This window comes from Miscanthus floridulus, chromosome 8 (assembly GCF_019320115.1).
Source record: "Miscanthus floridulus cultivar M001 chromosome 8, ASM1932011v1, whole genome shotgun sequence".
NCBI lineage: Eukaryota > Viridiplantae > Streptophyta > Magnoliopsida > Poales > Poaceae > Miscanthus > Miscanthus floridulus.
This window is the reverse complement of record NC_089587.1, coordinates 107000225-107026822: the sequence shown is the minus strand read 5'-3', so window position 1 is coordinate 107026822 and position 26598 is coordinate 107000225. Positions and strand designations below refer to the sequence as shown.

The following is a 26598-nucleotide window of genomic DNA, read 5'->3' as shown; positions in this document are numbered from 1 at the left end:
CAGGAGGAGCCCCCTAGCCTTTGCATAGGGCGAGAAGGCTGTTAGGGGTTCCCCTGACTTTTTATGCGACCCTCGCGCTTCCTTTTCGCTTGGAAGGAGGGGTGGAATGTGTCTCGCTACCCTCGGTGGGCACGAGCGGTGGCACTTCCGGTGAGCTGTTATCGGGTAGTCCGAGTGGAGGCCTGAACCCCATTCGTTAGGGGACAGCTAGCGGTCTAGAGACACACTCCAAGAGTACCCGAGGATTTCTCTAGTGGGTGCCGAGGCCGTTCATTGGGCCTCGATGGCTCGGTGCCTCCCTACGGTGGGATCCCATTCAGATACTTTCCTGCCGGTCTCGGACACGACTTTGGGCGTCCCAAGCGTTTCGCTCACTTGGGTCTCGGCCCCGTATAGGCTCGCCCGCAGTCGCCCCTAACTCTGTTATCCTGGGGCAGCTGTCGAAACCCTTTGGGGTCCAGCCTTAGAACCCCTGGATCGTAATAGGCTCAGAGCCCGGTTCCTTCCTATGAAAGGAACAGGCCGCGGGAAATATCTTCCCTATCGGCTCGGCCGCGGGTGGCGCGCCTTTTGAGGCGGTTTCATGGGGAGGCGAAACGACGCCTGCTGCCGTAGTGGCTGAGCGCGACGTGATGGACGGGACGTAACTGTCCTCGCATTTAATGCGGGAGACGTGGGCGCGTGGGCCGCCGAAATCGGCTCATGGTTAACCGCGCCGGACGGGGGAAAACCTCCCCGATTTCATCGCCCGTTTGTTTCGCCTCCTCCCTACATAAATACCCGAAGAATCTCGCCCCTCCTCATCTTACCTTGCCTGCATTAGCACCGCCTCCGTCGAGCCGTCGCCAGAGCAGCGGGTGCGCCGCGCCCGATTCCTCCATTGCACCCATGGCCGGCAACGTCGTCGTTGTCGAGGCAGACCCTTGGGATCCGTCGGACGTCACCGAGGAGATGCTCCAGTCGCTTGTCGACGGTGGACTCCTCCGCCCGGTGATGGACCCTAGTAGGCCGGAGTGGATTGCTCTGTACAGCGAGCCGGAGCTGAGGCCCCGCGACAGCTATGTCGTGAGCTTCATCTCCTTCCACGAGCGTGGCCTCGGCGTCCCGGCGGACCGGTTCATGCGGGCGCTCCCGCACTACTACGGCGTGGAGCTCCACAATTTTAATCCCAACTCCATCGCTCAGGCGGCTATCTTTGTTGCCGTCTGCGAGGGGTATTTGGGGATCGCTCCCCATTGGGATTTGTGGCTCCACCTGTTCCAGGCGGGGCATACTACCAAGCCGACGGGCACGTCGGGTAAGAGGAAGGCATCGAGGGCCGGAGGCTGCACTCTCCAAGTGCGTCAGGACTGCCTGCACCTCTACATCCTGGCCCAACTCACGTCCTCCAACCGCCAGTGGTACATGAGTTGGTTTTACCTCCGCAACGACGACAGAGGACTTCCCCCTTACACTGGGCGGATTGTGGGGAGTTGCCCGGAGAAATGGAAGTGGGGTGTCCCGAAGGTCGACCAGCCCAAGCTGGAGCCGCTCCTGGAGGGGCTGGCGAGGCTGCGGAGCCATGGCCTCACGGTCGCTGTGGTCGTGGCCGCCTTCCACCACCGGAGGGTGCTGCCGCTGATGGCTCGGCGGCGGCGGCTGTTCGAGATGAGGCCGGGTGAGCCCGTTGAGGGCACCTGGATGTCTTCCTCCGCCCTCTCCGACGAGGAAATTCACCGTCGGGTGGGGGAGATGGTAGATGCGAAGTTGAGGGGCGGCAACCTGACCCCCTTCGCGATGCGACCGTCACGGGGGTTCCTTTCGCTGGTAAGTCGAGTGCCGCTGTGGCCTCTGCGCCTCCTCAATCCCCCTTTATCCCTTGTTTCCTTATGCGCGTTTGTCATTCCTTCAGGGGATGAGGGACGTGCGCTCCTCCCCGCCGCCCGTTCCTGAGGACGTAGGGCAGCGGGCGATCAACCGTGCTCACGCCGACGTGTAGAAGAAGCGAAAGGACGCTAAGGCGGCGAGGCGCACGAAGCACATCCTTGCGCGTGAGGCATTGGATAGGCACCGCCGTCAGCAACGAAAGGATGGTCTCCCATTGGAGGAATCCCCGTCGACGTCGTTGTCGACGGAGGCCTCGGACAGGAATGACAAGGGTGAGGGAGGGCGAGGTCCCCTAGACCACCTTCCTGATGTCGTGGAGGTGGCGCCTGGGGCATCAGCAAGCAGCCCGGCACCCCCGGGAAGGGGAGGAGAAGCGGACCCAGGGCCGGCGGTTGCCCGCTCCGGGGCCTAGGCCGATACGCCTGAGGCGCGGGCGTTAGGCAAACGCGCCGTCAGCCTGGTAGGCTCGGCGGCCGTGGCAGAGCAGGTAGCGGTGGAGGCAACGCCACCGCCCCCGCAGAGGACCGAAGGGGCACCGGGGTCCGCTGAGGACCAACCGGCACCGATGGATATGGATGCGACGCCATTGCCGCCGCCTCCACCATTGCGGATGAGGTTTGCTGTGGCGAAGCGGGGGCCGCCCCGTTCTAAGTAAGTGTATTTTTGGCAGGGTCGTAGTGTCTCCCGTTCGCTTTTTTGGTCTCGCGCTGACCCTGTAGGTTAATTTTCTTTAGTCGGAAGTGGCCTACGGACGACCTCCCCTTGGCGCCCCTCAAGGCGCTTAAGGCGAGCCCCGGCTCCTCCACCCACTGGGTGGCGGAGGCACAAGCCGCCATCCAACGTGGCGCGGCGTCGGCGAGGGTTGACCCAAAGGAACCGGCCGCCCAAGGAGGGGTTGCCGAGGCGGCCCCTACACGGTCGGATGGGGCCGTCGTGCCCTTTGTTGCCGAGGCTCCCGAGGCCTCCGAGGCTGGGGCGATGGAGGCCCCGGCACCTACGACCGCCGAGACCGCAGTGTCTGCGGTCGGCGTTTTTGCATCGGCCGAGGCCACAAAGGCGGAGCCCGAAGCCCCCGAGACCACCGAGGCCGTGATCACAGAGGCCAGAGCTCCCAAGGTCACCACGGCCGTCGTGATGGCGGCGAGGCCGTCTGTGCAGGAGGCGGAGATGCAGGCGGCGGAGGCCTCAGCCGTGCCCATGGCTCAGGGCCCGCTGTTGTTGCGGGAGAGCGCCCGGGAGACGGAGGTCTATCCGATCTCCTCCGACGATACTTCCTGAGCATGGGAGGTGGTCGGCGCCGAGGAGACCGATGCCATGGAGCAGCCGGCACCGCTCTTGGGCGAGGGAAACTCGGCGCTCGTGCGGGTGCGACCCGAGCCCCGCGGGTGGGATCACCCGCGGGTACTGTGGCGGAGCCAGGACAACCCTGAGGGGGAGCCTCTGTTCGCCCTCGAGGACATGGCCGAGGGCGGGCGCTGGAGCACCTTTGAGCAGTACCGCGAGCTGGCGGAGCGGTCGCTACGGACAGTGCTGTTCGTGGTGGCCGACGATCTGCCCGGAGTCGCCCAGGTTCGTGTTTTCCTTTCTCGCGTGATGTTGTTCTTTTCTTAGTTTTGTCGCAATCGACGACCTCTGCTCTGCCTCCTCAGGAGCTCGAGACCCGGTCCCTCGGGAAGTTGGTCTTCCTTCGGCGGGAGAGGGGAATCTGGGACCAGCTTTAGCGGCAGAGGGGCCTTCTTGCTGATGCTAACGAGCTCCTGTCGGCACGAAGCGCGGAGGTGGAGGACCTCCGCCTTCACTGTGCCGACTCAAGGGTCGAGGCGGCCACAGCTTAGACGCAGCTCGCCCCCTTGGTGGCGTGGATCAAGGAGCTGGAGGAGGAGCTTACCCGTGCCATCAGCGATCGGGATGCCTTCAGATCCCGGGCTGAAGAAGCGACGGCCTCGGGCAAGGTCCTCGCCGGGCAGCTTGGGGCAGAGGAGAGTGCGCACCAGCTGACCAAAGGCGCTTTGGATGAGGCCCTTGCTTCGGTTGAGGCCTCGCAAATCGAGGCTATAGTTTTGAGGGGGACGGTCCAGAGTGAGTTCCAGTCCCCTCGTTTCGTTTCCTTCTCCTTATGTTCGCTCCCTAACTTCTTTGTATGATGCAGAGCTGAGGAGTGAAGCTTCCAGGGCGGCGGCCGAGACCCATCGCTGGGAGCAGAAGGCCAAGGGTGAGTTCCGTGGGCTTCCGTCCTTAACTTGGGTTGTTTTTTCTCTGGCTCGACCTCATTCCATTTTCCGCGGTGTAGAGTCAGAGGCGGAGTTCGCTCGGGCCGCCGAGGCTTCCAGCGCGGTGCAGACAGTGCTCAACACCGAGATCGAGGAGCACGAGGCGCTGAAACATGCCGCCCTTTCCGCCTATGAGGCCTTGGAGGTCGAGGGGGTTCAGTCAGGCAGCTCCCTTGGGAGTCGCTTGATTGCGCTGAGCAGCCAGGTGCGCGAGCGACTCCAAGGGGCGCTGCACACGGGTGTCAAGCGGGCGATGGCCGTCATCTCCTCTCACTACCTTGGCGTCGACCTCTCGGCCATCAGTGATGGCTATGTTCTGCCCGATGATGACGAGGAGGCCAACGCGGCGGTCACAAAGCTGATGGAGGCGGCGGAGGGCCCTGGCACGGCACTGGCGATGCTCTTCGAAGAGGAGGTGGTTCCTCCCCTACCATCTGCCGGTGCTGAAGGCCCCGAGCCTTAATCTGGGCCCCGGGGGCTATGTAAAGATAGAACAGGGGTTATTTTTGTATCGTAACATTTGTGGCCGTCGAGGCCCTTGTTTCTGAAGTATTTGTGTTTCTTAGTTGTTTTTCTCATGCTTCTGAGCCTTTGTCCTCTGTTGCTTCTGATCAGATTTCGTTTTGCAAAATACCCCTTTGGGGCCTAAGCCGTCCCTTGAGTGAGAGGTAGTGAGGGAGTGCCGTAGCCCGGGGGCGTAGGCCGTCTCGCGACTCTACCGGCCTCTTGCTTAGGAAACAGACCTTGGTCCGAGGAGTCTTTACAAATGATTCGTCAGAGCCTGCTAGAGTCTTGGCGTAGGAATTTTTGCGAAAAACAACTAAAGAATAGTGCGTGGGACCTAGGGGGAGTCCCCCATCTAGCCCCCGAGGGAGGCTTGGTTCTGCCAAGGCGGAGCCGAGTCTCCGTTGTCGTGTTGATTGTATTGCCGAGACCTACGATGGGCTCGGGGGGGTTTCTCGAAAAATAAGACCAACTAAAGAACGCTTTTTAATTGTATTTTGGGAAACGACATATACAATGCTTGGAAATTTAGGGATAAAAGCGACGTAGCTGTTCTATGTTCCAAGCGTTGGTGAAGATTTCGCCCTTCTCGTTGGCCAGCTTGTAGGTCCCGGGCTTCAGTACTTGGGCGACGATGTACGGTCCTTCCCATGGCGGGGTCAGCTTGTGGCGACCCTTGTTGCTCTGTGCTAGCCTCAACACCAGGTCGCCTACCTTCAAGTCTCGGCCACGGACGCATTGGGCCTGATAGCGCTGCAGGCTCTGCTGGTACTTGGCCGAGTGTAGTAGCGCGACGTCTCGGGCTTCCTCCAGCTGATCAAGGGCGTCCTCTCGGGTGGTGCGGTTACTTTGCTTGTTATAGGCTTGCAGCCTCAGGGAACCATATTCTAGGTCGGTGGGGAGGATGGCCTCGGCCCCATAGACTAGGAAGAAAGGCATGAATCCTGTGGCTTGGCTTGGAGTATTCCTCAGGCTCCAGATGACCGACGGGAGTTCGGCGAGCCATTTCTTGCCAAACTTTTTCAACCGGTTGTGAATCCTTGGCTTGAGGCCTTGTAGGATCATGCCGTTGGCACGCTCTACCTGGCCGTTGGTCCTTGGGTGTCCTATGGCCGACCAGGCCACATGGATGTGGTGGTCATCGTAGAATGTCAGGAACTTTTTGCCAGTGAACTGCGTGCCGTTGTCAGTGATGATGGTGTTGGGGACCCCAAACCTGTGGATAATGTCAGTGAAGAACAGCACCGCCTGCTCGGATTTGATTCGATTGATCAGATGAGCCTTGATCCATTTGGAGAACTTATCGATTGATACCAGTAGATGGGTGTAGCCCCCGAGGGCCTTTTGCAGAGGCCCGACCATGTCGAGCCCCCACACGGTGGATGGCCATGTGATGGGGATGGTTTGCAGGGCCAGGGGCGGGAGATGTGTCTGCCGAGCATAGTACTGGCATCCTTCGCAGGAGCATACTAGCTTGGTAGCGTTGGCGACCGCCGTCGGCCAGTAGAACCCTTGGCGAAAAGCGTTCCCTACGAGCATCCGAGGCGCCGCATGGTGCCCGCAGGCGCCTGTGTGTAAGTCCCAAAGCAGGGCCTGGCCCGCCTTGGCACTGATACAATGTTGGAGGACACCTGAGGGACTTCGCATGTACAATTCGCCATTGTAGAGGGCGTAGGTCTTGGCTCGGCGTGCGAGCCATCGCACTTCGGTCCTGTCGTTAGGGAGATCCCCCTGATCAAGCCAACCGAGGAACGGGACCCGCCAATCCACGTCTTGATCCGTCTACAGAGGCTCGGCGTTGACCTCCATGACCTCGGGCTCGGTCGAGGGGGTCTTGGCAGCAGAGGGGGCATCCGGCTTCGCCATGGGCTCCACAGGTGGGCCCTCCTCTATTGTCAAGGTGCAGCCGATGGAAGGTTTGTGGAGGTCCCTGGCGAAGACGTTCGGGGGGACCGGGGCTCACGCCGAGGCCATCTTTGCCAGCTCGTCGGCGGCCTCGTTGTATTTCCGCACGACGTGATTTAGTTTGAGACCGTCGAACTTGTCTTCTAGGCGTCGCACCATCTTGCAGTAAGCCTCCATTTTGGGGTCGAGGCAGTTTGACTCCTTCATCACTTGATCTATGACAAGCCGCGAGTCACCTCGGACATCGAGGCGCCGTGCCCCAAGCTCGATGGCGACTTGCAAGCCATTGATGAGGGCCTCGTATTTGGCCACGTTGTTGGAGGCGGTGAAGTGGAGCCGCACCATGTAGCATATGTGTACTCCGAGGGGCGAAATGAAGAGCAGGCCCACGCCTGCCCCGGTCTTCATCAGGGATCCGTCGAAGTACAGGGTCCAGCACTCCGTCTGAATTTGAGTAGGTGGCAGTTGGGTATCTGTCCATTCAGCCATGAAATCGGCCAAGACCTGAGACTTGATCGCTTTTCGAGGCGCAAAGGTCAAGGTTTCCCCCATAAGCTCGATAGCCCACTTGGCTATCCTGCCCGAGGCCTCCCGGTTATGAACTATCTCGCCCAGGGGGAAGGATGATACCACAGTCACTGGGTGCGACTCGAAGTAGTGGCGTAGTTTGCGCCGGGCCAGGACCACGGCGTAGACTAGCTTCTGGATGTGGGGGTAGCGTGTTTTGGTTTCGGAGAGCACCTCGCTGATGAAATAAACAGGTCATTGGGTGGACAGAGTATGCCCTTCTTCCTGTCTCTCTACCACTACGGCTGCGCTGACCACTTGGGTCGTCGCGGCGATGTAGAGTAAGAGGGCCTCATCCATGGCCGGGGGTATTAGGACGGGGGGATTGGTGAGCAGCCTCTTGAGTCTGTCGAGGGCTTCCTCGGCCTCGAGGGTCCAAGAAAAATGCTCGGACTTTCTCAAGAGTCGGTACAGAGGCAAGCCTTTTTCGCCGAGGCGTGAGATGAAGCAGCTCAGGGCCGCAAGGCATCCCATGACCCTTTGCACTCCCTTGAGGTCTCTAATTGGTCCCATGCTGGTTATGGCTGAGACCTTCTCTGGGTTGGCTTCAATGCCGCGTTCTGAGACTATGAATCCCAAGAGCATGCCTCGGGGGACTCCGAACACACACTTCTCGGGATTGAGCTTGATGCCCTTCTCCCTAAGGCATTTGAAGGTTATCCTTAAGTTGTCGACGAGACCCTCGGCCTTCCTGGTGTTGACCACAATGTCATCTACGTAGGCCTCGATGGTCCGCCCAATGTTGTCGCCAAAGACTTGTGTCATGCATCGTTGGTACGTGGCACCTGCGTTTCTAAGGCCGAAGGGCATCGTGACGTAGCAGTACATGCCGAATGGTGTGATGAAAGAAGTCGCGAGCTGGTCGGATTCTTTCATCTTGATCTGATGATAACCAAAATACGCATCGAGGAAATACAGGGTCTCGCACCCTGCGGTGGAGTCAACGATTTGATCGATTCGAGGTAATGGGAAGGGGACCTTTGGACAGGCTTTGTTCAAACCGGTGTAGTCTACACACATTCTCCATTTCCCATTTTTCTTCTTGACCAACACGGGGTTAGCCAACCACTCTGGGTGGGACACTTCCTTGATGAACCCGGCCGCCAAGAGTTTCTGTATCTCCTCACCGATGGCCCTACGCTTTTCCTCGTCGAAGCGGCGCCGGCGTTGTCTCGTGGGTCTAGATCTGGCCCGAATGTCTAGGGCGTGCTCGGCGACCTCCCTTGGTATGCCCGGCATGTCCGAGGGACTCCATGTGAATATGTCAGCATTCGCGTGGAGAAAGTCGACGAGCACGGCTTCCTATTTGATGTCGAGGGAGGTGCTGATCCTTAGCGCTCGGTCATCGGGGCAGGCGGGGTCGACCGGGATGAGTTTGATGGTTTCCGCGGGCTCGAACGCCCCCGTGCGACGCTTGGAGTCAGGTACCTCGCCACTGAGTTGGTCGAGGTGGGCGATGAGGGTCTCGGCCTCTGCAAGAGCCTCGGCGTACTCGATGCATTCGACGTCGCAGTCGTACGCATGTTCGTACGTGGACTCGACCGTGATGACACTGCTAGGACCTGGCATTTTGAGCTTGAGGTAGGTATAGTTGGGCACTGCCATGAACTTGGCATAGCACGGCCGCCCCAGGATGGCGTGGTAGGCTCCCCCGAACCCGACTACCTCAAAGGTGAGGACTTCCTTGCGGTAGTTAGAGGGGGTGCCGAAGCAGACAGGAAGGTCGATGCGCCCGAGGGGTCACGTGCGCTTCCCTGGCACGATGCCGTGGAAGGGTGCGACGTCGCCTCGGAGCCTCGAGCGGTCGATCTCCAAGAGCTCCAGGGTGTTGGCGTAGAGGATGTTGAGGCCGCTGCCTCCGTCCATCAACACTTTGGAGAGTCGGGTGTTGCCAATGATCGGGTCGATGACCAGTGGGTACTGCCCAGGATTTGGAATATGGTCAGGGTGGTCATCTCGATCGAAGGTGATCGCCTCTCGAGACCAGTCAAGGTACTGGGGGGTGGCCACCTTGACCGAGAAGACTTCTCGGCGTTCCCTCTTGCGCTGCCGCGCCGTAAGGCAGGCCGAGGGCCCACCGAAGATCATGAAGGCATTGCGTACTTCGGGGAACCTATCGTCCTTGTCTTCGTCCCGGCCATCGGCGCCCTTCTGCTTGGCGTCATCATCGGGGAGCCCGAGCTTGGCGTAGTAACGCCGCAGCATGGTGCAATCCTCGAGAGCGTGCTTGACCGGGCCCTGGTGGTAAGGGTAGGGTTTCTTGAGCATGTTGTCGAAGGGCCTAGGGCCTTTGAAGCCTCGGGGGTTCTTGCATTCCGCGGCTGCGACCAGATCAGCCTCCAGGACATCCTACTTCCCTAGGTGCCCCTTTTTCTTTCTCTTAGGGAGGTGGGAGGCTGAGGCCTCGGGGGCCTCATCCCTCCGCTTACCCTTGGTGTCGGTGTCGGGGAAGATGGCTCTGACAGCCTCTTCACCCGAGGCGAAGCTGGTGGCGATGTCGAGAAGCGCGGCAGTAGAGCGCGGCACATTCTGACCTAACTCTCGGACCAAGTCCCGACAAGTGGTGCCGGAGAGGAAAGCTTGGACGATCTCCGAATCGCCGACGCTGGGCAACTCGGTGCACTGTTTGGAGAAGCGCCGGATGAAGTCTCGGAGAGACTCGTCCGGCTTCTGGCAACAGTTCTTAAGGTCCCAGGAGTTCCTAGGGTGCACGTATGTGCCCTGGAAGTTCTCGACGAAGATCCTAACCAAGTCGCGCCAGTCGTGGATTTGCGAGGGAGGAAGGTGCTCGAGCCAGGCTCGCGCCGAGTCCGACAAGAGCAAGGGGAGATTGCGGATGATGAGCAGGTCAATGTCCGCGCCACCCAGCTAGCAGGCCAGGCGGTAATCGGCAAGCCAGAGCTCCGGGTTGGTCTCACCGCTGTACTTTGCGAGATTGGCCGGCTGCCGGAACCGGGTGGGAAAAAGAGCAGCGCGGATGGCCCTGCTGAAGACCCGAGGGCCTGGCGGTTCAGGGGAAGGACTGTGGTCCTCCCCACTATCGTAGTGACCACCCCGGTGTGGGTGGTAGCCCTGAGCGGGCCCCTCGTTGTCGTGGCGTCGTCGCCTGCTGACCACCTCATGGTCTCCCTGCACCTCGCGTCGATTGCCGAGGCGGTCTAGAGGTATGGGGACCCTGTGGGCTATTGGCGCTCGGTCGGGCTCGGGGCGAGCCGGGGCTTCCCTCTCCTACCGAGGCAGTGCCGTGGGCAGGTTCGAGGCGCCCCCGTGCCATCGGGAGGCGGAACTCTCGGCCTGCTGAACCGCAGCGGTCTCTAGGAGATCGCGGAGCTCGCCGCGGACCCACCGCCCCTCCGTGGTAGAAGGCTCGGGCATTACGCGGACCAGCATTGCCGCAGCCGCAACATTCTGGCTAGCGCGATTGAAGACTGGGGGTTGCTCACTCCCTTCGTCATCGTGGATGTGGTGATGCACATCGCGGGCCCTCCGTCGAGCTCCCCCGCCTTCGCCGTGGCCTTGCTATTCTTGTTCGAGAGTGTCTCAAAGCTGCTGCAGAAGGAGTTGGTCTTGTTCGACCTTGGCCTGGAGCTCTCGGAGCTGCTCTAGGTCTGGGCGCTGAGGTCGTGCAAGAGCAACGTTCTCATTTCGTACGGCCGGCAGGGCAATGCGTGGGGGCATGGCGGCGCCCGTCCCTAGGCAAAGCGGGGAGCAGCTACCGGCCGTCTCATCCTCTTCGCCTGCCCTCAGCATCCCGAGCCCAATGTGGAAACACTCGCGAGTGGGATCATAAGTGCCTTCGTCATCGGAGTCGGAGTAACCAAAGCAGTAGTCGCTTGCGGCCAAGAACTGGCGCAAAGCCCCAGAGTCGTGGAGCCCAGAGAAATCCACTCCGGGCCATGCCGCGTCCTCATCCGAGGAGTCGGTGTGGGTGCTTAGGTCGAGACCGAAGCGCTGGCAGCGCTTTGAGGGATCCTCGTGAGCGGCAGCGTATGCATAGGCGTAAGAAGCGGCGGCATTTCTCAACCCAAAGGGGTATGGGGATGGAGCCGTCGCCAGATTCTGCTCCGCCGGGGTCGGTTCTTCAGGGAGTGGGGGAGCGGAGCTTGATGACTGGGCATCGCCATGAGCCACCGGTGATTTTCCTTTGTCCAAGCTCAGGCCAGACGGGTCCCCAGCCAGGGACCCCGTACCAACAGCTGGTCGTAGGATATCGGCGGGGAGTGGCATGCCGCCCTGGGTTCGCGTAGCGTCGGGGTGGCCTTGCTCGCGTTGTGCCTAGCTAGCGCAGCGAGAGCGGCTGCCCGGGCGCCGCCTGCGCCTGGGCTGCCGGTGCGTAACTTCATCGTCGGACGGTGGGGCTTGAGGAGTGAGGAGTACCATGTTGTACTCATGCCCTAGAGACATGAACTCTAGGCTCCCGAACCAAACCACGGTGCCGAGACGCAATGGTCATATGGGGTCTGCCATCCGGCACCTACTGGGATGACGAAACTGACACGCAGAGGCCCCTACCTGGCGTGCCAACTGTCGGTGTTTCGGACCGAGGGGTCCTCGATCGACTAGTGAATTTGTTCTGCGTGCTCCTGATCCCGGATGGTGATGCAAAGTGACACAAGATTTATACTGGTTCGGGCAATCGGCGCCCTATGTCCAGTCTGAGAGATCGAACTTGTATTCCTTGCACCGAAGTGCTCGTAGTAGGGGGTTACAAGCTAAGGGAAAGAGGGAACTAGTCCCAGGTCTTGGCAAGGTGTCGTGTGGGCCATCTGAGACGTTGCTCTCAAGCGGCAGGAATGTGTGCGTGTCGGTGTGTTACAAGGTGTTCTCCCCTCCCTAAGTGGCCCAAGTCCTCTCCTTTTATAGTTGAAGGGAGGACAGGGACAGTACATGTATTACTATGCGGTGTCATGCCAACAGGGGCGGCATGTCCGAACCCTGTGGCCTGTTCCTGTGGCGGCGCGACGGTATGTCCGAACCCTGTGGCCTGTTCCTGTGGTGGCGTGGTCGTCCCATCAGATCCTGTGCATCGTGGGAGCCCTGGGAATGCCTCGGAGTGGACGCGGCGGCGATCGTGCAAGCCACTGTGGATGGGCTGTGCGTGAGGCCGAGACTTGGTCGGTGCTGAGGCTTGTACTGCGGTGGGGGGGTCTCGGTAGGCTCGAACCCCAAGATCACCGAGGCCCTGGTGTACAGTGCCGAGGCCTTGAGCGAGCGGCTGATCATGGGTACAGCGTTTGGACACAGTGGCCGGTAATCCCCGTCGTACCCCATCCCAGCCGGTATGGCGCTGATCGTGGAAACAGCGGTAGGACACAGTGGCCGGTAATTCCCGCCGTGCCCCGTCCTGGCCGGTATGGCGCTGATGCGACCTTGGGTCACGTCGGCCGTCCTGTGTCGTTGAGCCACCGTCCGCCTGAGATTGCGGGAGTGGTTGAAGCATTAATGAGACATGACACGCTATCAGGAGGGTCGGCCGAGGCGGGGGGGCAACGGACCACGGACGAGCCAGCCTCGAGCGACTTGGAGAATGAGGCCTCACGCGAGACGGATATTAGGCTCCTTGCCGAGGCCTCGGGCGAGAGACCTCGCACGATACGGAGAACGCGCCTCCTGCCGAGGCCTTCCGTGGAGAGCCTCGGGCGAGGCGGAGACGGCGTTCCTTGCCGAGGCCTTCCCTGGGGAGCCTCACACGAAGCGGAGTTTGCGTTAGGATGCTGAGACCTCCTGCTCGAGGCTCGAGGCGAGGAGGGGGAGGACCCTGTGGGCTTGGTCGTGGTGGGTGAGGGGCCCACGACTGACCTTCTAGCTGGCGCCGACCTATTTGATGTCTCGACCTAAGCACCCACACCGACTCCTCGGATGAGGACGCGGCATGGCCTGGAGTGGATTTCTCCGGGCTCCACGACTCTGGGGCTTTGCGCCAGTTCTTGGCCGCAAGCGACTACTGCTTTGGTTACTCCGACTCCGACAACGAAGGCACTTATGATCCCACTCGCGAGTGTTTCCAGGTTGGGCTCGGGATGCCGAGGGCAGGCGAAGAGGATGAGACGGCCGGTAGCTGCTCCCCGCTTTGCCCAGGGACGGGCGCCGCCATGCCCCCACGCATTGCCCTGCCGGCCGTACGAAATGAGAACATTGCTCTTGCACGACCTCAGCGCCCAGACCTAGAGCAGCTCCGAGAGCTCCAGGCCAAGGTCGAACAAGACCAACTCCTTCTGCAGCAGCTTCGAGACACTCTCGAACAAGAACAGCAAGGCCACGGCGAAGGCGGGGGAGCTCGACGGAGGGCCCGCGATGTGCATCACCGCATCCACGACGACGAAGGGAGTGAGCAACCCCCAGTCTTCAATCGCGCTAGCCAGAATGTCGCGGCTACGGCAATGCTGGTCCGCGCAATGCCCGAGCCTTCTACCACGGAGGGGCGGCGGGTCCGCGGCGAGCTCCGCGATCTCCTAGAGACCGCTGCGGTTCAGCAGGCTGAGAGTTCCGCCTCCTGATGGCACGGGGGCGCCTTGAACCTGCCCACGGCACTGCCTCGGTAGGAGAGGGAAGCCCCGGCTCGCCCCGAGCCCGACCGAGCGCCAATAGCCCACAGGGTCCCCATACCTCTAGACCGCCTCGGCAATCGACGCGAGGTGCAGGGAGACCATGAGGTGGTCAGCAGGCGACGACGCCATGACAATGAGGGGCCCGCTCGGGGCTACCACCCACACCGGGGTGGTCGCTACGACAGTGGGGAGGACCGCAGTCCTTCCCCTAAACCGCCAGGCCCTCGGGTCTTCAGCAGGGCCATCCGCGCTGCTCTTTTTCCCACCCGGTTCCGGCAGCCGGCTAATCTCGCAAAGTACAGCGGCGAGACCAACCCGGAGCTCTGGCTTGCCGATTACCGCCTGGCCTACCAGCTGGGTGGCGCGGACGTTGACCTGCTCATCATCCGCAATCTCCCCTTGCTCCTGTCAGACTCGGCGTGAGCCTGGCTCGAGCACCTTCCTCCCTCGCAAATCCATGACTGGCGCGACTTGGTTAGGATCTTCGTCGAGAACTTCTAGGGCACATACGTGCACCCTAGGAACTCCTGGGACCTTAAGAACTGTCGCCAGAAGCTGGACGAGTCTCTCCGAGACTTCATCCGGCGCTTCTCCAAACAGTGCACCGAGTTGCCCAGCGTCGGCGATTCGGAGATCGTCCAAGCTTTCCTCTCCGGCACCACTTGTTGGGACTTGGTCCGAGAGTTAGGTCGGAATGTGCCGCGCTCTGCTGCCACGCTTCTCGACATCGCCACCAGCTTCGCCTCGGGTGAAGAGGCTGTCGGAGCCATCTTCCCCGACGCCGACACCAAGGATAAGCGGAGGGACGAGGCCCCCGACGTTCTGCGACGACCACCACATCCGTGTGGCCTGGTCGGCCGTAGGACACCCAAGGACCAACGGCCAGGTAGAGCGTGCCAACAGCATGATCCTACAAGGCCTCAAGCCAAGGATTCACAACCGATTGAAAAAGTTTGGCAAGAAATGGCTTGCCGAACTCCCGTCGGTCATCTAGAGCCTGAGGAATACTCCAAGCCGAGCCACGGGATTCACGCCTTTCTTCCTAGTCTATGGGGCCGAGGCCATCCTCCCCACCGACCTGGAATATGGTTCCCCGAGGCTGCAAGCCTATAACGAGCAAAGTAATCGCACCACCCGAGAGGACGCCCTTGATCAGCTAGAGGAAGCCCGAGATGTCGCGCTACTACACTTGGCCAAGTACCAGCAGAGCCTGCGGCGCTATCAGGCCCGACGCGTCCATGGCCGAGACTTGAAGGTAGGCGACCTGGTGTTGAGGCTAGCACAGAGCAACAAGGGTCGCCACAAGCTGACCCCGCCATGGGAAGGACCGTACATCGTTGCCCAAGTACTGAAGCCCGGGACCTACAAGCTAGCCAACGAGAAGGGCGAAATCTTCACCAACGCTTGGAACATAGAACAACTACATCGCTTTTATCCCTAAATTTCCAAGCATTGTATATGTCGTTTCCCGAAATACAATTAAAAAGCATTCTGTAGTTGGTCTTATTTTTCGAGAAACCCCCCTGAGCCCATCGTAGGTCTCGGCAATACAATCAACACGACAAGGGAGACTCGGCTCCGCCTTGGCAGAACCAAGCCTCCCTCGGGGGCTAGATGGGGGACTCCCCCTAGGTCCCACACACTATTCTTTAGTTGTTTTTCACAAAAATTCCTACGCCAAGACTCTAGCAGGCTCTGACGAATCATTTGTAAAGACTCCTCGGACCAAGGTCTGTTTCCTAAGCAAGAGGCCAGTAGAGTCGCGAGACGGCCTACGCCCCCGGGCTACGGCACTCCCTCACTACCTCTCGCTCAAGGGACGGCTTAGGCCCCAAAGGGGTATTTTGCAAAACGAAATCTGATCAGAAGCAACAAAGGACAAAGGCTCAGAAGCATGAGAAAAACAACTCAGAAACACAAATACTTCAAAAACAAGGGCCTCGACGGCCACAAACGTTATGATACAAAAATAACCCCTGTTCTATCTTTACATAGCCCCCGGGGCCCAGATTAAGGCTCGGGGCCTTCAGCACCGGTAGATGGTAGGGGAGGAACCACCTCCTCTTCGAAGAGCGTCGCCAGCGCCGTGCCAGGGCCCTCCGTCGCCTCCATCAGCTTCGCGACCGCCGCGTTGGCCTCCTCGTCATCATCGGGCAGAACATAGCCATCACTGATGGCCGGGAGGTCGACGCTAAGGTAGTGAGAGGAGATGACGGCCATCGCCCGCTTGACACCCGTGTGCAGCGCCCCTCGGAGTCGCTCGCGCACCTGGCTGCTCAGCGCAATCAAGCGACTCCCAAGGGAGCTGCCTGACTGAACCCCCTCGACCTCCAAGGCCTCGCAGGTGGAAAGGGCGGCACGTTTCAGCGCCTCGTGCTCCTCGATCTCGGTGTTGAGCACTGTCTGCACCGCGCTGGAAGCCTCGGCGGCCTGAGCGAACTCCGCCTCTGACTCTGCACCGCAGAAAATGGAATGAGGTCGAGCCAGAGAAAAAACAACCCAATTTAAGGACGGAAGCCCACGGAACTCACCCTTGGCCTTTTGCTCCCAGCGTCGGGTCTCGGCCACCGCCCTGGAAGCTTCACTCCCAGCTCTGCATCATACAAAGAAGTTAGGGAGCGAACATAAGGAGAAGGAACGAAACGAGGGGACTGGAACTCACTCTGGACCGTCCCCCTCAAAACTACAGCCTCGATTTGCGAGGCCTCAATAGAAGCAAGGGCCTCATCCAAAGCGCCTTTGGTCAGCTGGTGCGCACTCTCCTCTACCCCCAGCTGCCCGGCGAGGGCCTTGCCTGAGGCCATCGCTTCTTCAGCCCGGGATCTAAAGGCATCCCAATCGCTGATGGCGCGGGTAAGCTCCTCCTCCAGCTCCTTGATCCGTGCCGCCAAGGGGGCGAGCTGCGTCTGAGCTGTGGCCGCCTTGACCCTCGCGTCGGCACAGCGAAGGCGGAGGTCCTCCACCTCCGCGCTTCGTGCCGACAGGAGCTCGTTAGCATCGATAAGAAGGCCCCTCTACCGCTGAAGCTGGTCCCAGATTCCCCTCTCCCGCCGGAGGAAGACCGACTTCCCGAGGGACCGGGTCTCGAGCTCCTGAGGAGGCAGAGTAGAGGTCGTCGATTGTGACAAAACTGAGAAAAGAACAACGTCATGCAAGAAAGGAAAACACGAACCTGGGCGACTCCGGGCAGATCGTCGGCCACCACGGACAGCGCTGTCTGTAGCAACCGCTCTACCAGCTCGTGGTACTGCTCGAAGGTGCTCCAGCGCCCACCCTCGGCCGTGTCCTCGAGGGCGAACAGAGGCTCCCCCTCAGGGTCGTCCTGGCTCCGCCACAGTACCCGCGGGTGATCCCACCCGCAGGGCTCAGGTCGCACCCGCACGAGGGCCGAGTTTCCCTCGCCCAAGAGCGGTGCCGGCTGCTCCACGGCATCGGTCTCCTCAGCGCCGACCACCTCCCGCGCTCGGGAAGTATCGTCGGAGTAGATCGGATAGACCTCCGTCTCCCGGGCGCTCTCCCGCAACAACGGCGAGCCCTGAGCCATGGGCACGGCTGAGGCCTCCGCCGCCTGCATCTCCGCCTCCTGCACAAACAGCCTCGCCACCATCACGACGGCCGTGGTGACCTCAGGAGCTCCGGCCTCTGCGATCACGGCCTCGGCGGTCTCGGGGGCTTCGGCCTCCGCCTTTGTGGCCTCGGCAGACGTAGAAACGCCGACCGCGGACACTGTGGTCTCGGCGGTCGTAGGTGCCGGGGCCTCCATCGCCCCAGCCTCAGAGGCCCCGGGAGCCTCGGCAACAAAGGGCACGACGGCCCCATCCGACCGTGTAGGGGCCGCCTCGGCAACCCCTCCTTGGGCGGCCGGTTCCTTTGGGTCGACCCTCGCCGACGCCGCGCCATGTTGGATGGCGGCTTGTGCCTCCGCCACCCAGTGGGCGGAGGAGCCGGGGCTTGCCTTAAGTGCCTTGAGGGGCGCCAAGGGGAGGTCATCCACAGGCTGCTTCCGACTAAAGAAAATTAACCTACAGGGTCAGCGCGAGACCAAAAAAGCGAACGGGAGACACTACGACCCTGCCAAAAATACACTTACTTAGAACGGGGCGGCCCCCACTTTGCCACAGCAAACCTCATCCGCAACGGCGGAGGCGGCGGCAGTGGCGTCGCATCCGTATCCATCGGCGCCGGTCGGTCCTCAGCGGACCCCAGTGCCCCTTCGGTCCTTTGCAGGGGCGGTGGCATTGCCTCCACCGCTACCTGCTCCGCCACGGCCGCCGAGCCTACCGGGCTGACGGCGCGTTTGCCTAACACCCGCGCCTTGGGCGTATCGGCCACGGCCCCGGAGCAGGCAACCGCTGGCCCTGGGTCCACTTCTCCTCCCCTTCCCGGGGGTGCCGGGCTGCTTGCCGACGCCCCGGGCGCCCCCTCCACGACATCAGGAAGGTGGTCCAGGGGACCTCGCCCTCCCTCGCCCTTGTCGTTCCCGTCCGAGGCCTCCGTCGACAACGACGTCGACGGGGATTCCTCCAACGGGAGACCATCCTTCCGTTGCTGACGGCGGTGCCTATCCAATGCCTCGCGCGCAAGGATGTGCTTCGTGCGCCTCGCCGCCTTAGCATCCTTTTGCTTCTTCTGCGCGTCGGCGTGAGCACGGTTGATCGCCCGCTGCCCCGCGTCCTCGGGAACGGGCGGCGGGGAGGAGCGCACATCCCTTAACCCCTGAAGGAACGACAAACACGCATACGGAAACAAGGGATAAAGGGAGATTGAGGAGGCGCAGAGGCCACAGCGGCACTCGACTTACCAGCGAAAGGAACCCCCGTGATGGTCGCATCGCGAAGGGGGTCAGGTTGCCGCCCCTCAACTTCGCATCTACCGTCTCCCCCACCTGACGGTGAATTTCCTCGTCGGAGAGGGCGGAGGAAGACATCCGGGTGCCCTCAACGGGCTCACCCGGACTCATCTCGAACAGCCGCCGCTGCCGAGCCATCAGCGGCAGCACCCTCCGGCGGTGGAAGGCGGCCACGACCACAGCGACCATGAGGCCATGGCTCCACAGCCTCGCCAGCCCCTCCAGGAGCGACTCTAGCTTGGGCTGGTCGACCTTCGGGACGCCCCACTTCCATTTCTCCGGGCAACTCCCCACAATCCGCCCAGTGTAAGGGGGAAGTCCTCCGTCGTCGTTGCGGAGGTAAAACCAACTCGTGTACCACCGGCGGTTGGAGGACGTGAGTTGGGCTGGGATGTAGAGGTGCAGGCGGTCCTGACGCACTTGGAGAGTGCAGCCTCCAGCCCTCGATGCCTTCCTCTTACCCGACGTGCCCGTCGGCTTGGTAGTATGCCCCGCCCAGAACAGGTGGAGCCACAAATCCCAATGGGGAGCGATCCCCAAATACCCCTCGCAGACGGCAACAAAGATAGCCGCCTGAGCGATGGAGTTGGGATTAAAATTGTGGAGCTCCACGCCATAGTAGTGCGGGAGCGCCCGCATGAACCGGTCCATCGGGACGCCGAGGCCGTGCTCGTGGAAGGAGACGAAGCTCACGACGTAGCCGTCACGGGGCCTCGGCTCTGGCTCGCCGTACGGAGCAATCCACTTTGGCCTACTAGGGTCCGTCACCGGGCGGAGGAGTCCACCGTCGACAAGCGACTGGAGCATCTCCTCGGTGACGTCCGACGGATCCCAAGGGTCCACCTCGACAACGACGACGTTGCTGGCCATGGGTGCGATGGAGGAATCGGGCGCGGTGCACCCGCTGCTCTGGCGACGGCTCGATGGAGGTGGTGCTAATGCAGGCAAGGTAAGACGAGGAGGGACGAGATTCTTCGGGTATTTATGCAGGGAGGAGGCAAAACGAACGGGCGATGAAATCGGGGAGGTTTTCCCCCGTCCGGCGCGGTTAACCACGAGCCGATTTCGGCGGCCCACGCGCCCACGTCTCCCGCATTAAATGCGAGGACAGTTACGTCCCATCCATCACGTCGCGCTTGGCCACTACGGCAGCAGGCGTCGTTTCGCCTCCCCATGAAACCGCCTCAAAAGGCGCGCCACCCGCGGCCGAGCCGATAGGGAAGATATTTCCTACGACCTGTTCCTTTCATAGGAAGGAACCGGGCTCTGAGCCTATTATGATCCAGGGGTTCTAAGGTTGGACCCCAAAGGGTTTCGACAGCCGCCCCAGGATAACAGAGTCAGGGGCGACTGCGGGCGAGCCTATACGGGGCCGAGACCCAAGCGAGCAAAACGCTTGGGATGCCCAAAGTCGTGTCCGAGACCGACAGGAAAGTATCCGAATGGGATCCCACCGTAGGGAGGCACCGAGCCACCGAGGCCCAACGAACGGCCTCGGCACCCACTAGAGAAATCCTCGGGTACTCTTGGAGTGTGTCTCTGGACTGCTAGCTGTCCCCTAACGAACAGGGTTTGGGCCTCCACTCGGACTACCCGATAACAGCTCCCCGGAAGTGCCACCGCTCGTGCCCACCGAGGGTAGCGAGGCACATTCCACCCCTCCTTCCAAGCGAAAAGGAAGCGCGAGGGTCGCATAAAAAGTCAGGGGAACCCCTGACGGCCTTCTCGCCCTATGCAGAGGCTAGGGGGCTCCTCCTGCAAATATGCCGAGACCCCACGACCCGGGCTCGCGCCCAAAGGGGCCTCGGCAAACAAACCCTCACGCGCGAGGGGCGTATAAAAAGTCAGGAGAATTCCCGACGGCCCTCTCACACAGAGGCTAGGGGCTCTTCCTGCAACCTTGCCGAGACCAGAATGGCCTCGGCAAACTAACCCTCCGTCCGAACGAAAAGGACATGTGAAGATCAGATGAAAGGGCCAGAACACCCAAGACAAAGACAAACAGTCCAAAACCGCGCTAGAGGTTTCGCTACAAACACGATAAAAGGGCACCGAGCCCGTTACGGTCCAGGGGGTCGAAGGCTGGGCCTCCAAAAGGTTTCGACAGCCGCCCCAGGGCAACAGAGTCAGGGATGACATCGGGGCGAGCCTACGAATGGCCCAGGCCCAAGCGAACAGTCGCTCGGGGCGTCCTAAGTCGTGTCCGAGACCAGTGGGGAAGTATCCGAATGGGATCCCAACGTAGGGAGGCACCGAGCCACCGAGGCCCGCGAACGGCCTCGGCACCCACTAGAGAAATCCCCTGGTACTCTTGGAGTGCGTCTCTGGACCACTAGCCGTCCCCCAGCGAATGGGGCTCGGGCCTCCACTCGGACTACCCGCTAGCAGCTCACCGGAAGTGTCCACGCTCGTGCCCATCGAGGGTAGCCTGGCACATTCCACCCCTCCTTCCGAGCGAAAGGAAGCGTGAGGATCATACCCAAAGTCAGGGGACCCCTGACGAACCTCTCGCTCCGTGCGGAGGCTAGAGGGCTTCTTCCTGCAGCCTCGCCGAGACCCCCGCAACCCGAACTTGCGCTTGGGGGCTCAGCAAATGCAATAAGAACTACTCGTTCAGACGCGAAAATGAAGAAAGCCCCTGGAGGAGTAACTCCACTCCTCCGGGGGCTCGGGGGCTACACCCGGCGGGTGCGCTCGCGCGCACCCACCGGAACCTCAAAAAACAAACCCCAATTCCTACGGGGCAGGTATCAACCAAGCCTCAGCAAACCCTCAGGGGGAGTGCACGCACTCCCCCCGAGGCTCGGGGGCTACTATCGGGTACCTTAGAATGGGGTACCCCAAGCAAAACATCAAATAGGTCGGCGCCAGCTAGAAGGTAAGTCGTGGGCCCCTCACCCACCACGACCAAGCCCACTGGGTCCTCCCCCTCCTCGCCTCGAGCCTCGAGCAAGAGGTCTCGGCATCCCGACGCAAACTCCGCTTCGTGCGAGGCTCCTCAGGGAAGGCCTCGGCAAGGAACGCCGTCTCCGCCTCGCCCGAGGCTCTCCACGGAAGGCCTCGGCAGGAGGCGCGTTCTCCGTATCGTGCGAGGCCTCTCGCCCGAGGCCTCGGCAAGGAGCCTGATCTCCGTCTCGCGCGAGGCCTCATTCTCCGTGTCGCTCGAGGCCGGCTCGTCCGCGGTCCGTTGCCCCCCCGCCTCGGCCGACCCTCCCGACAACGTGTCATGTCTCATTAATGCTTCAACCACTCCCGCAATCTCAGCCGGACGGTGGCTCAACGCCACAGGACGGCCGACGTGACCCGAGGTCGCATCAGCGCCATACCGGCCAGGACGGGGCACGGCGGGAATTGTCGGCCACTGTGTCCTACCGCTGTTTCCACGATCAGTGCCATACCGGCTGGGACGGGGTACGACGGGGATTACCGGCCATTGTGTCCAAATGCTGTACCCATGATCGGCCGCCCGCTCAAGGCCTCGGCACTGTACACCAGGGCCTCGGCGATCTTGGGGTTCGAGCCTGCCGAGACCCCCCCACCGCAGTACAAGCCTCAGCACCGACCAAGTCTCGGCCTCACGCACAGCCCGTCCACAGCGGCTTGCACGTTCACCGCCGCGTCCACTCCGAGGCATTCCCGGGGCTCCCACGACGCACAGGATCTGATGGGACGACCACGCCGCCACAGGAACAGGCCACAGGGTTCGGACATACCGTCGCGCCGCCACAGGAACAGGCCACAGGGTTCGGACATGCCGCCCCTGTTGGCATGACGCCGCATAGTAATACATGTACTGTCCCTGTCCTCCCTTCAACTATAAAAGGAGAGGACTTGGGCCACTTAGGAAGGGGAGAACACCTTGTAACACATCGACACGCACACATTCCCGCCGCTTGAGAGCAACGTCTCAGACGGCCCACACGACACCTTGCCGAGACCTGGGACTAGTTCCCTCTTTCCCTTAGCTTGTAACCCCCTACTACGAGCACTTCGGTGCAAGGAATACAAGTTCGATCTCTCAGACTGGACGTAGGGCGCCGATTGCCCGAACCAGTATAAATCTTGTGTCACTTTGCATCACCATCCGGGATCAGGAGCACGCAGAACAAATTCACTAGTCGATCGAGGACCCCCCAGTCCGAAACACCGACAATATTAATCATATCAAATCATATTTTTTGTGGAATTAAATGAAGATAATTTTTATATGAAAATTATAGATCTCGATGAGATCTACAACTTTCTAGTTTTGAGTTTTTTCATTTGAAGTCGTTAAGATGCTAAAAAAATTAATAATATATTTAGACATAAGTGTATTTTCGACTTTTCATACCTACAGTTTAACGGCGTTAGAGTACAAACTAATAATAAAGATATAAAAGATAAAAAAAAATTAAAGCACTCACGTTAAAGACAACCGAACTTTTCTAAAACACCTTAAACATTAAGATCTTCTTCGATGACTGACGAGGAATTTCCCTTATAAGAAAGGCCTCTCCGGCCCACTTCTCCCCTTCTTTCTCTTCCACTTCCCAACCACTCCCTCCGCGTCGATCGATCCGTCTCGTACTCTCGTCTGGGAGGCAGCTCGACGAGAGAGAGCGCCAAGAAAGGGGACGGTTCGCGGGCAAGCAGAGCCGGAGCTGACGCGGCGGCGGCGAGACGCCGGGGAGGCATGGACGGGCACGGCGGCGGGGGCGGTAAGCTGACGCGGACGCCGTCGTCGCTGCTCCGGTCGCCGACCGTCCGCGCGGGCCCCGGCGCCGCGTCCTTCCACGCGCTGGACGACCCGGAGCCCGACGACAAGAAGGCGCAGGCGCCGCTGCTGGGCAAGCCCCGGGCGCTGCTCCGCCGGGCCCACCACCGGCTCCGCCCCGGCCCGGCGCAGTCCACGCTGCTCCTGCTCCTCCTCCCGGTCCTCGCGCTCGCTGCGCTACTCCTGCGCGGCGGGGGCCACCACCTCGCCCTCCTGGCGGCCGCGGCAGGGTTCGCGCTCGCCGCTGCGGCCGCCGTCGCGCGGCGAACCCGCGGCGCCCGGGGCCCGCGCGCGCCCCCGGCGCTCGCGGCCTCCGTGCAGTGGTTCATCGGCGAGGGCGACGGCGAGGAGCAGCAGCAGCGGGAGCGGGACAAGAAGGGGAGGCCGAGCGCGGAGGTGGGGGAGGGCGTCGAGTTCTACAGCAACGGGGACCGCTACGAGGGGGAGTTCCACGGGGGCCGCTGCAGCGGCAGCGGCGTGTACAGCTTCTTCGGCAAGGGCAAGTACGAGGGCGACTGGGTGGACGGCAAGTACGACGGCCACGGCGTCGAGAGCTGGGCGCGCGGCAGCCGGTACCGCGGCCAGTACCGGCAGGGCCTCCGCCACGGCCACGGCGTCTACCGGTTCTACAGCGGCGACTGCTATGCCGGCGAGTGGGCCGCCGGCCAGAGCCACGGCATCGGCGCCCAGACCTGCTCCGACGGCAGCACGTACGCCGGTGAGTTCAAGGGCGGCGTCAAGCACGGCCTCGGCTGCTACCATTTCAGGTGAACGACGTAACATTGCTTGCAGATGTCCCATCTTTTGGTGCCCAATCAAATCGATGCCATTGCATTGTTGCGAACTGTTTCATTCCTAATTCTTGTTCTGTCAACAAAATCCATCCTCTGCAGGAATGGCGATCGGTATGCAGGGGAGTACTTTGCAGACAAGATACACGGTTTTGGTGTGTACAGCTTCGCCAATGGACACAGCTACGAGGGCTCTTGGCACGAAGGAAAGAAACAGGGGTTCGGGATGTACGCGTTTCGGAATGGGGATGAACGAGCGGGGGAGTGGGATTCTGGAGTTCTGAAGAACTCCTTGCCTCTGTCAGACCCAGCTGTTCAGCGTGCTCTACAGGTATTCAAGCATTCCCCATGTGTACAAGTACACATTGATAATCGATGCGCCTCCTTGCTTCAGGAACTCACATTGTTTGTTTCATTGTGCAACTAGGCTGCTCGAAGGGCTGCAGACTGCGCCTTCCACCTCCCAAGAGTAGAAGAGCAGGTGAACAAGGCCGTCATGGCTTCAAACAGAGCGGCCACAGCTGCCCGTGTCGCCGCGATCAAGGCAGTGCAGAATAGGATAGATGGCAAGCTCTGTTTCATCGACGTGTGAAGTGAGTTCCAAGAACTGTGCCCTTCACTTGGAAACTGTATATTAGAGTAGCCAAGAGCGGCAATAACTAGTTGCTGAGGTTCGCGACCGGAGCAGCACAACCGCATGCTCCGTGTTGGAGAGATCAATCAGTATGGTTGGGCGGCAGCCACCAAAGGGCTGAGCTGCAGCTGTTTTCACGTCGTGCTGGAATGGATCGCTGAGAGCAAGGTCACCCTGTTCTGTTCCTCTTCCTCCTTGTGCTGACTGTAAAGTTGTAGATAGCTCCATGCCTCCATTCATCCATGTGTATCAATGGTGGTCGGTGGAGATGATCTATCTGCCAGTGCCTTTCTATTTTTTGCTGCACCCTGTACTGTAAGTGCATTGTACATGTACTACTGTGGTCTCTTGCTCGGATCAAATGTTCTTCCAGTGGCAAATCTTGCCGGTTTGAACTTGTGGCGCCATGTGCAGGGATTCTCCATTTGTTAATCGTACTTGAGGATGCACATGGGTGATTATAATCTCTTCTGGCACCACTAGCCCCTTTGCTGCCATATCATGCAGCCTCTGATCTGCTGATCCATCCCCTGCACCTGGGCTACCTGCATCTTTTTGGACATTTTCTCAATATCTCCGCAGATTATGACATCTTTGGGTCCACTTGCTGCTCCAAGTTCTTGTACTAGAGGCATGAATAAATGAAACCTGCAAATGTTTGAGGTAACAATGCGTTGCTGTACACTGGGTCCAGTCACAGCCTTTCAATTTCATCGAGTCGGGAGAGCAAGTGCATGAGTGAAAATTCGTGTGGCGTCAGTAAATTCAACAGCCAACCGTTCTATTCCAGGTTCCAGTTCCACTACTGGGAAATCTTCCTTTTGCCGTGCACTGATAGTGATAGGACAGAAGTCCCAACAATTTCGGCCTGGACGCTTGTTCTTGTCGAGGTTCTTGGTGTGGTGACATGGTAAATTGGGCACCAACCAAATGTTTTTGGCATGTTAAAATGTTCAGTACCATAAGCGAAGCTCGTGCCTTCATCATGGCCCAGAAGTTCTAGGTAGAATTTTGCCTTAAGTAGATAAGAAAGTTCAGCAATGGACTTAAGGATCATGCCACAAAATGAGAATCAGTTCACCCAGTACTACAATTGACGTCGTAATAGACACGGTGGAGTTGAAGTTGACGCTCCAATTGGCTGCTTGTGTCCCATTGTGGACGGCTCTTGTAGGTTTTCATTCACTTGGTTGGATAAGCGTACTCCTCCTGAATTTTTTTTTGACCTGAAGCTTTTTTTTTTTTGGGGAGTCGCCTATCAACGTCTTCAGCTCTTTCGAGACAGGTGATGAAAATTGTCTGTTTGTGTTGAACTTGAATGCTACGAGATCTTCCATTGTGGAAATGATCTTCTGATGCTGTTTGCTCTGACCTTGTCGCAATTCACAACACCTTGCCGTGCCATCGTATCTTCTCGTGAGCACGACGTGCTTAGTACTCCAAAACAACGCATGTTTTCCGTCAATTTCATTTGTTTCTGCCCCTTTCGCAGCATCGACAGATCGACTTGCCTGCTACAGTGCTACTGGTGCTTGTGCGCATGGCAAGCTGCTGCTCTGCACTCTGCATCTCTGGTTTTCCGCTGCCTCCTGCGAGCAAAAAGGTGCGCGCACCGAGATGGTGCCGATGTTTTGTCCAATCCAATCACCATATACTGCATGGAAACTGAAAAGAACTAGACACGCTTGGCGAGTCCAGTATCACAAAAATGGTTATGTCTGCAGGCAGCACCACACGAGCCACTGCAGGCCAAACTGGGCGTGACGCCGGCATGGCTTTGTCGAGCTAATCTATTATATAAGGAAAAAGTCTCGTACTTTGACGTGTCCAGCCGGCGTGCTTGTTTTTCTTTCCAAAATATAAACTTGGCGCTTGTTTAGTTTACCCCAAAATCCAAATTTTGGCACT

The 26598-nt window shown here is 60.0% G+C and overlaps 1 protein-coding gene across 1 annotated transcript; it reads left to right on the top strand.

The window, feature by feature from the left end:
- The first annotated feature begins 23007 nt into the window (after positions 1-23007).
- Positions 23008-24876, top strand: LOC136473200 (uncharacterized). Its single transcript, XM_066470881.1, has 3 exons — positions 23008-24032; positions 24159-24387; positions 24484-24876. Exons 1-3 carry the CDS (start codon positions 23185-23187, stop codon positions 24646-24648), a joined length of 1242 nt encoding a protein of 413 aa, XP_066326978.1. The 5' UTR covers positions 23008-23184; the 3' UTR covers positions 24649-24876.
- The last annotated feature ends 1722 nt before the right edge of the window (positions 24877-26598 follow it).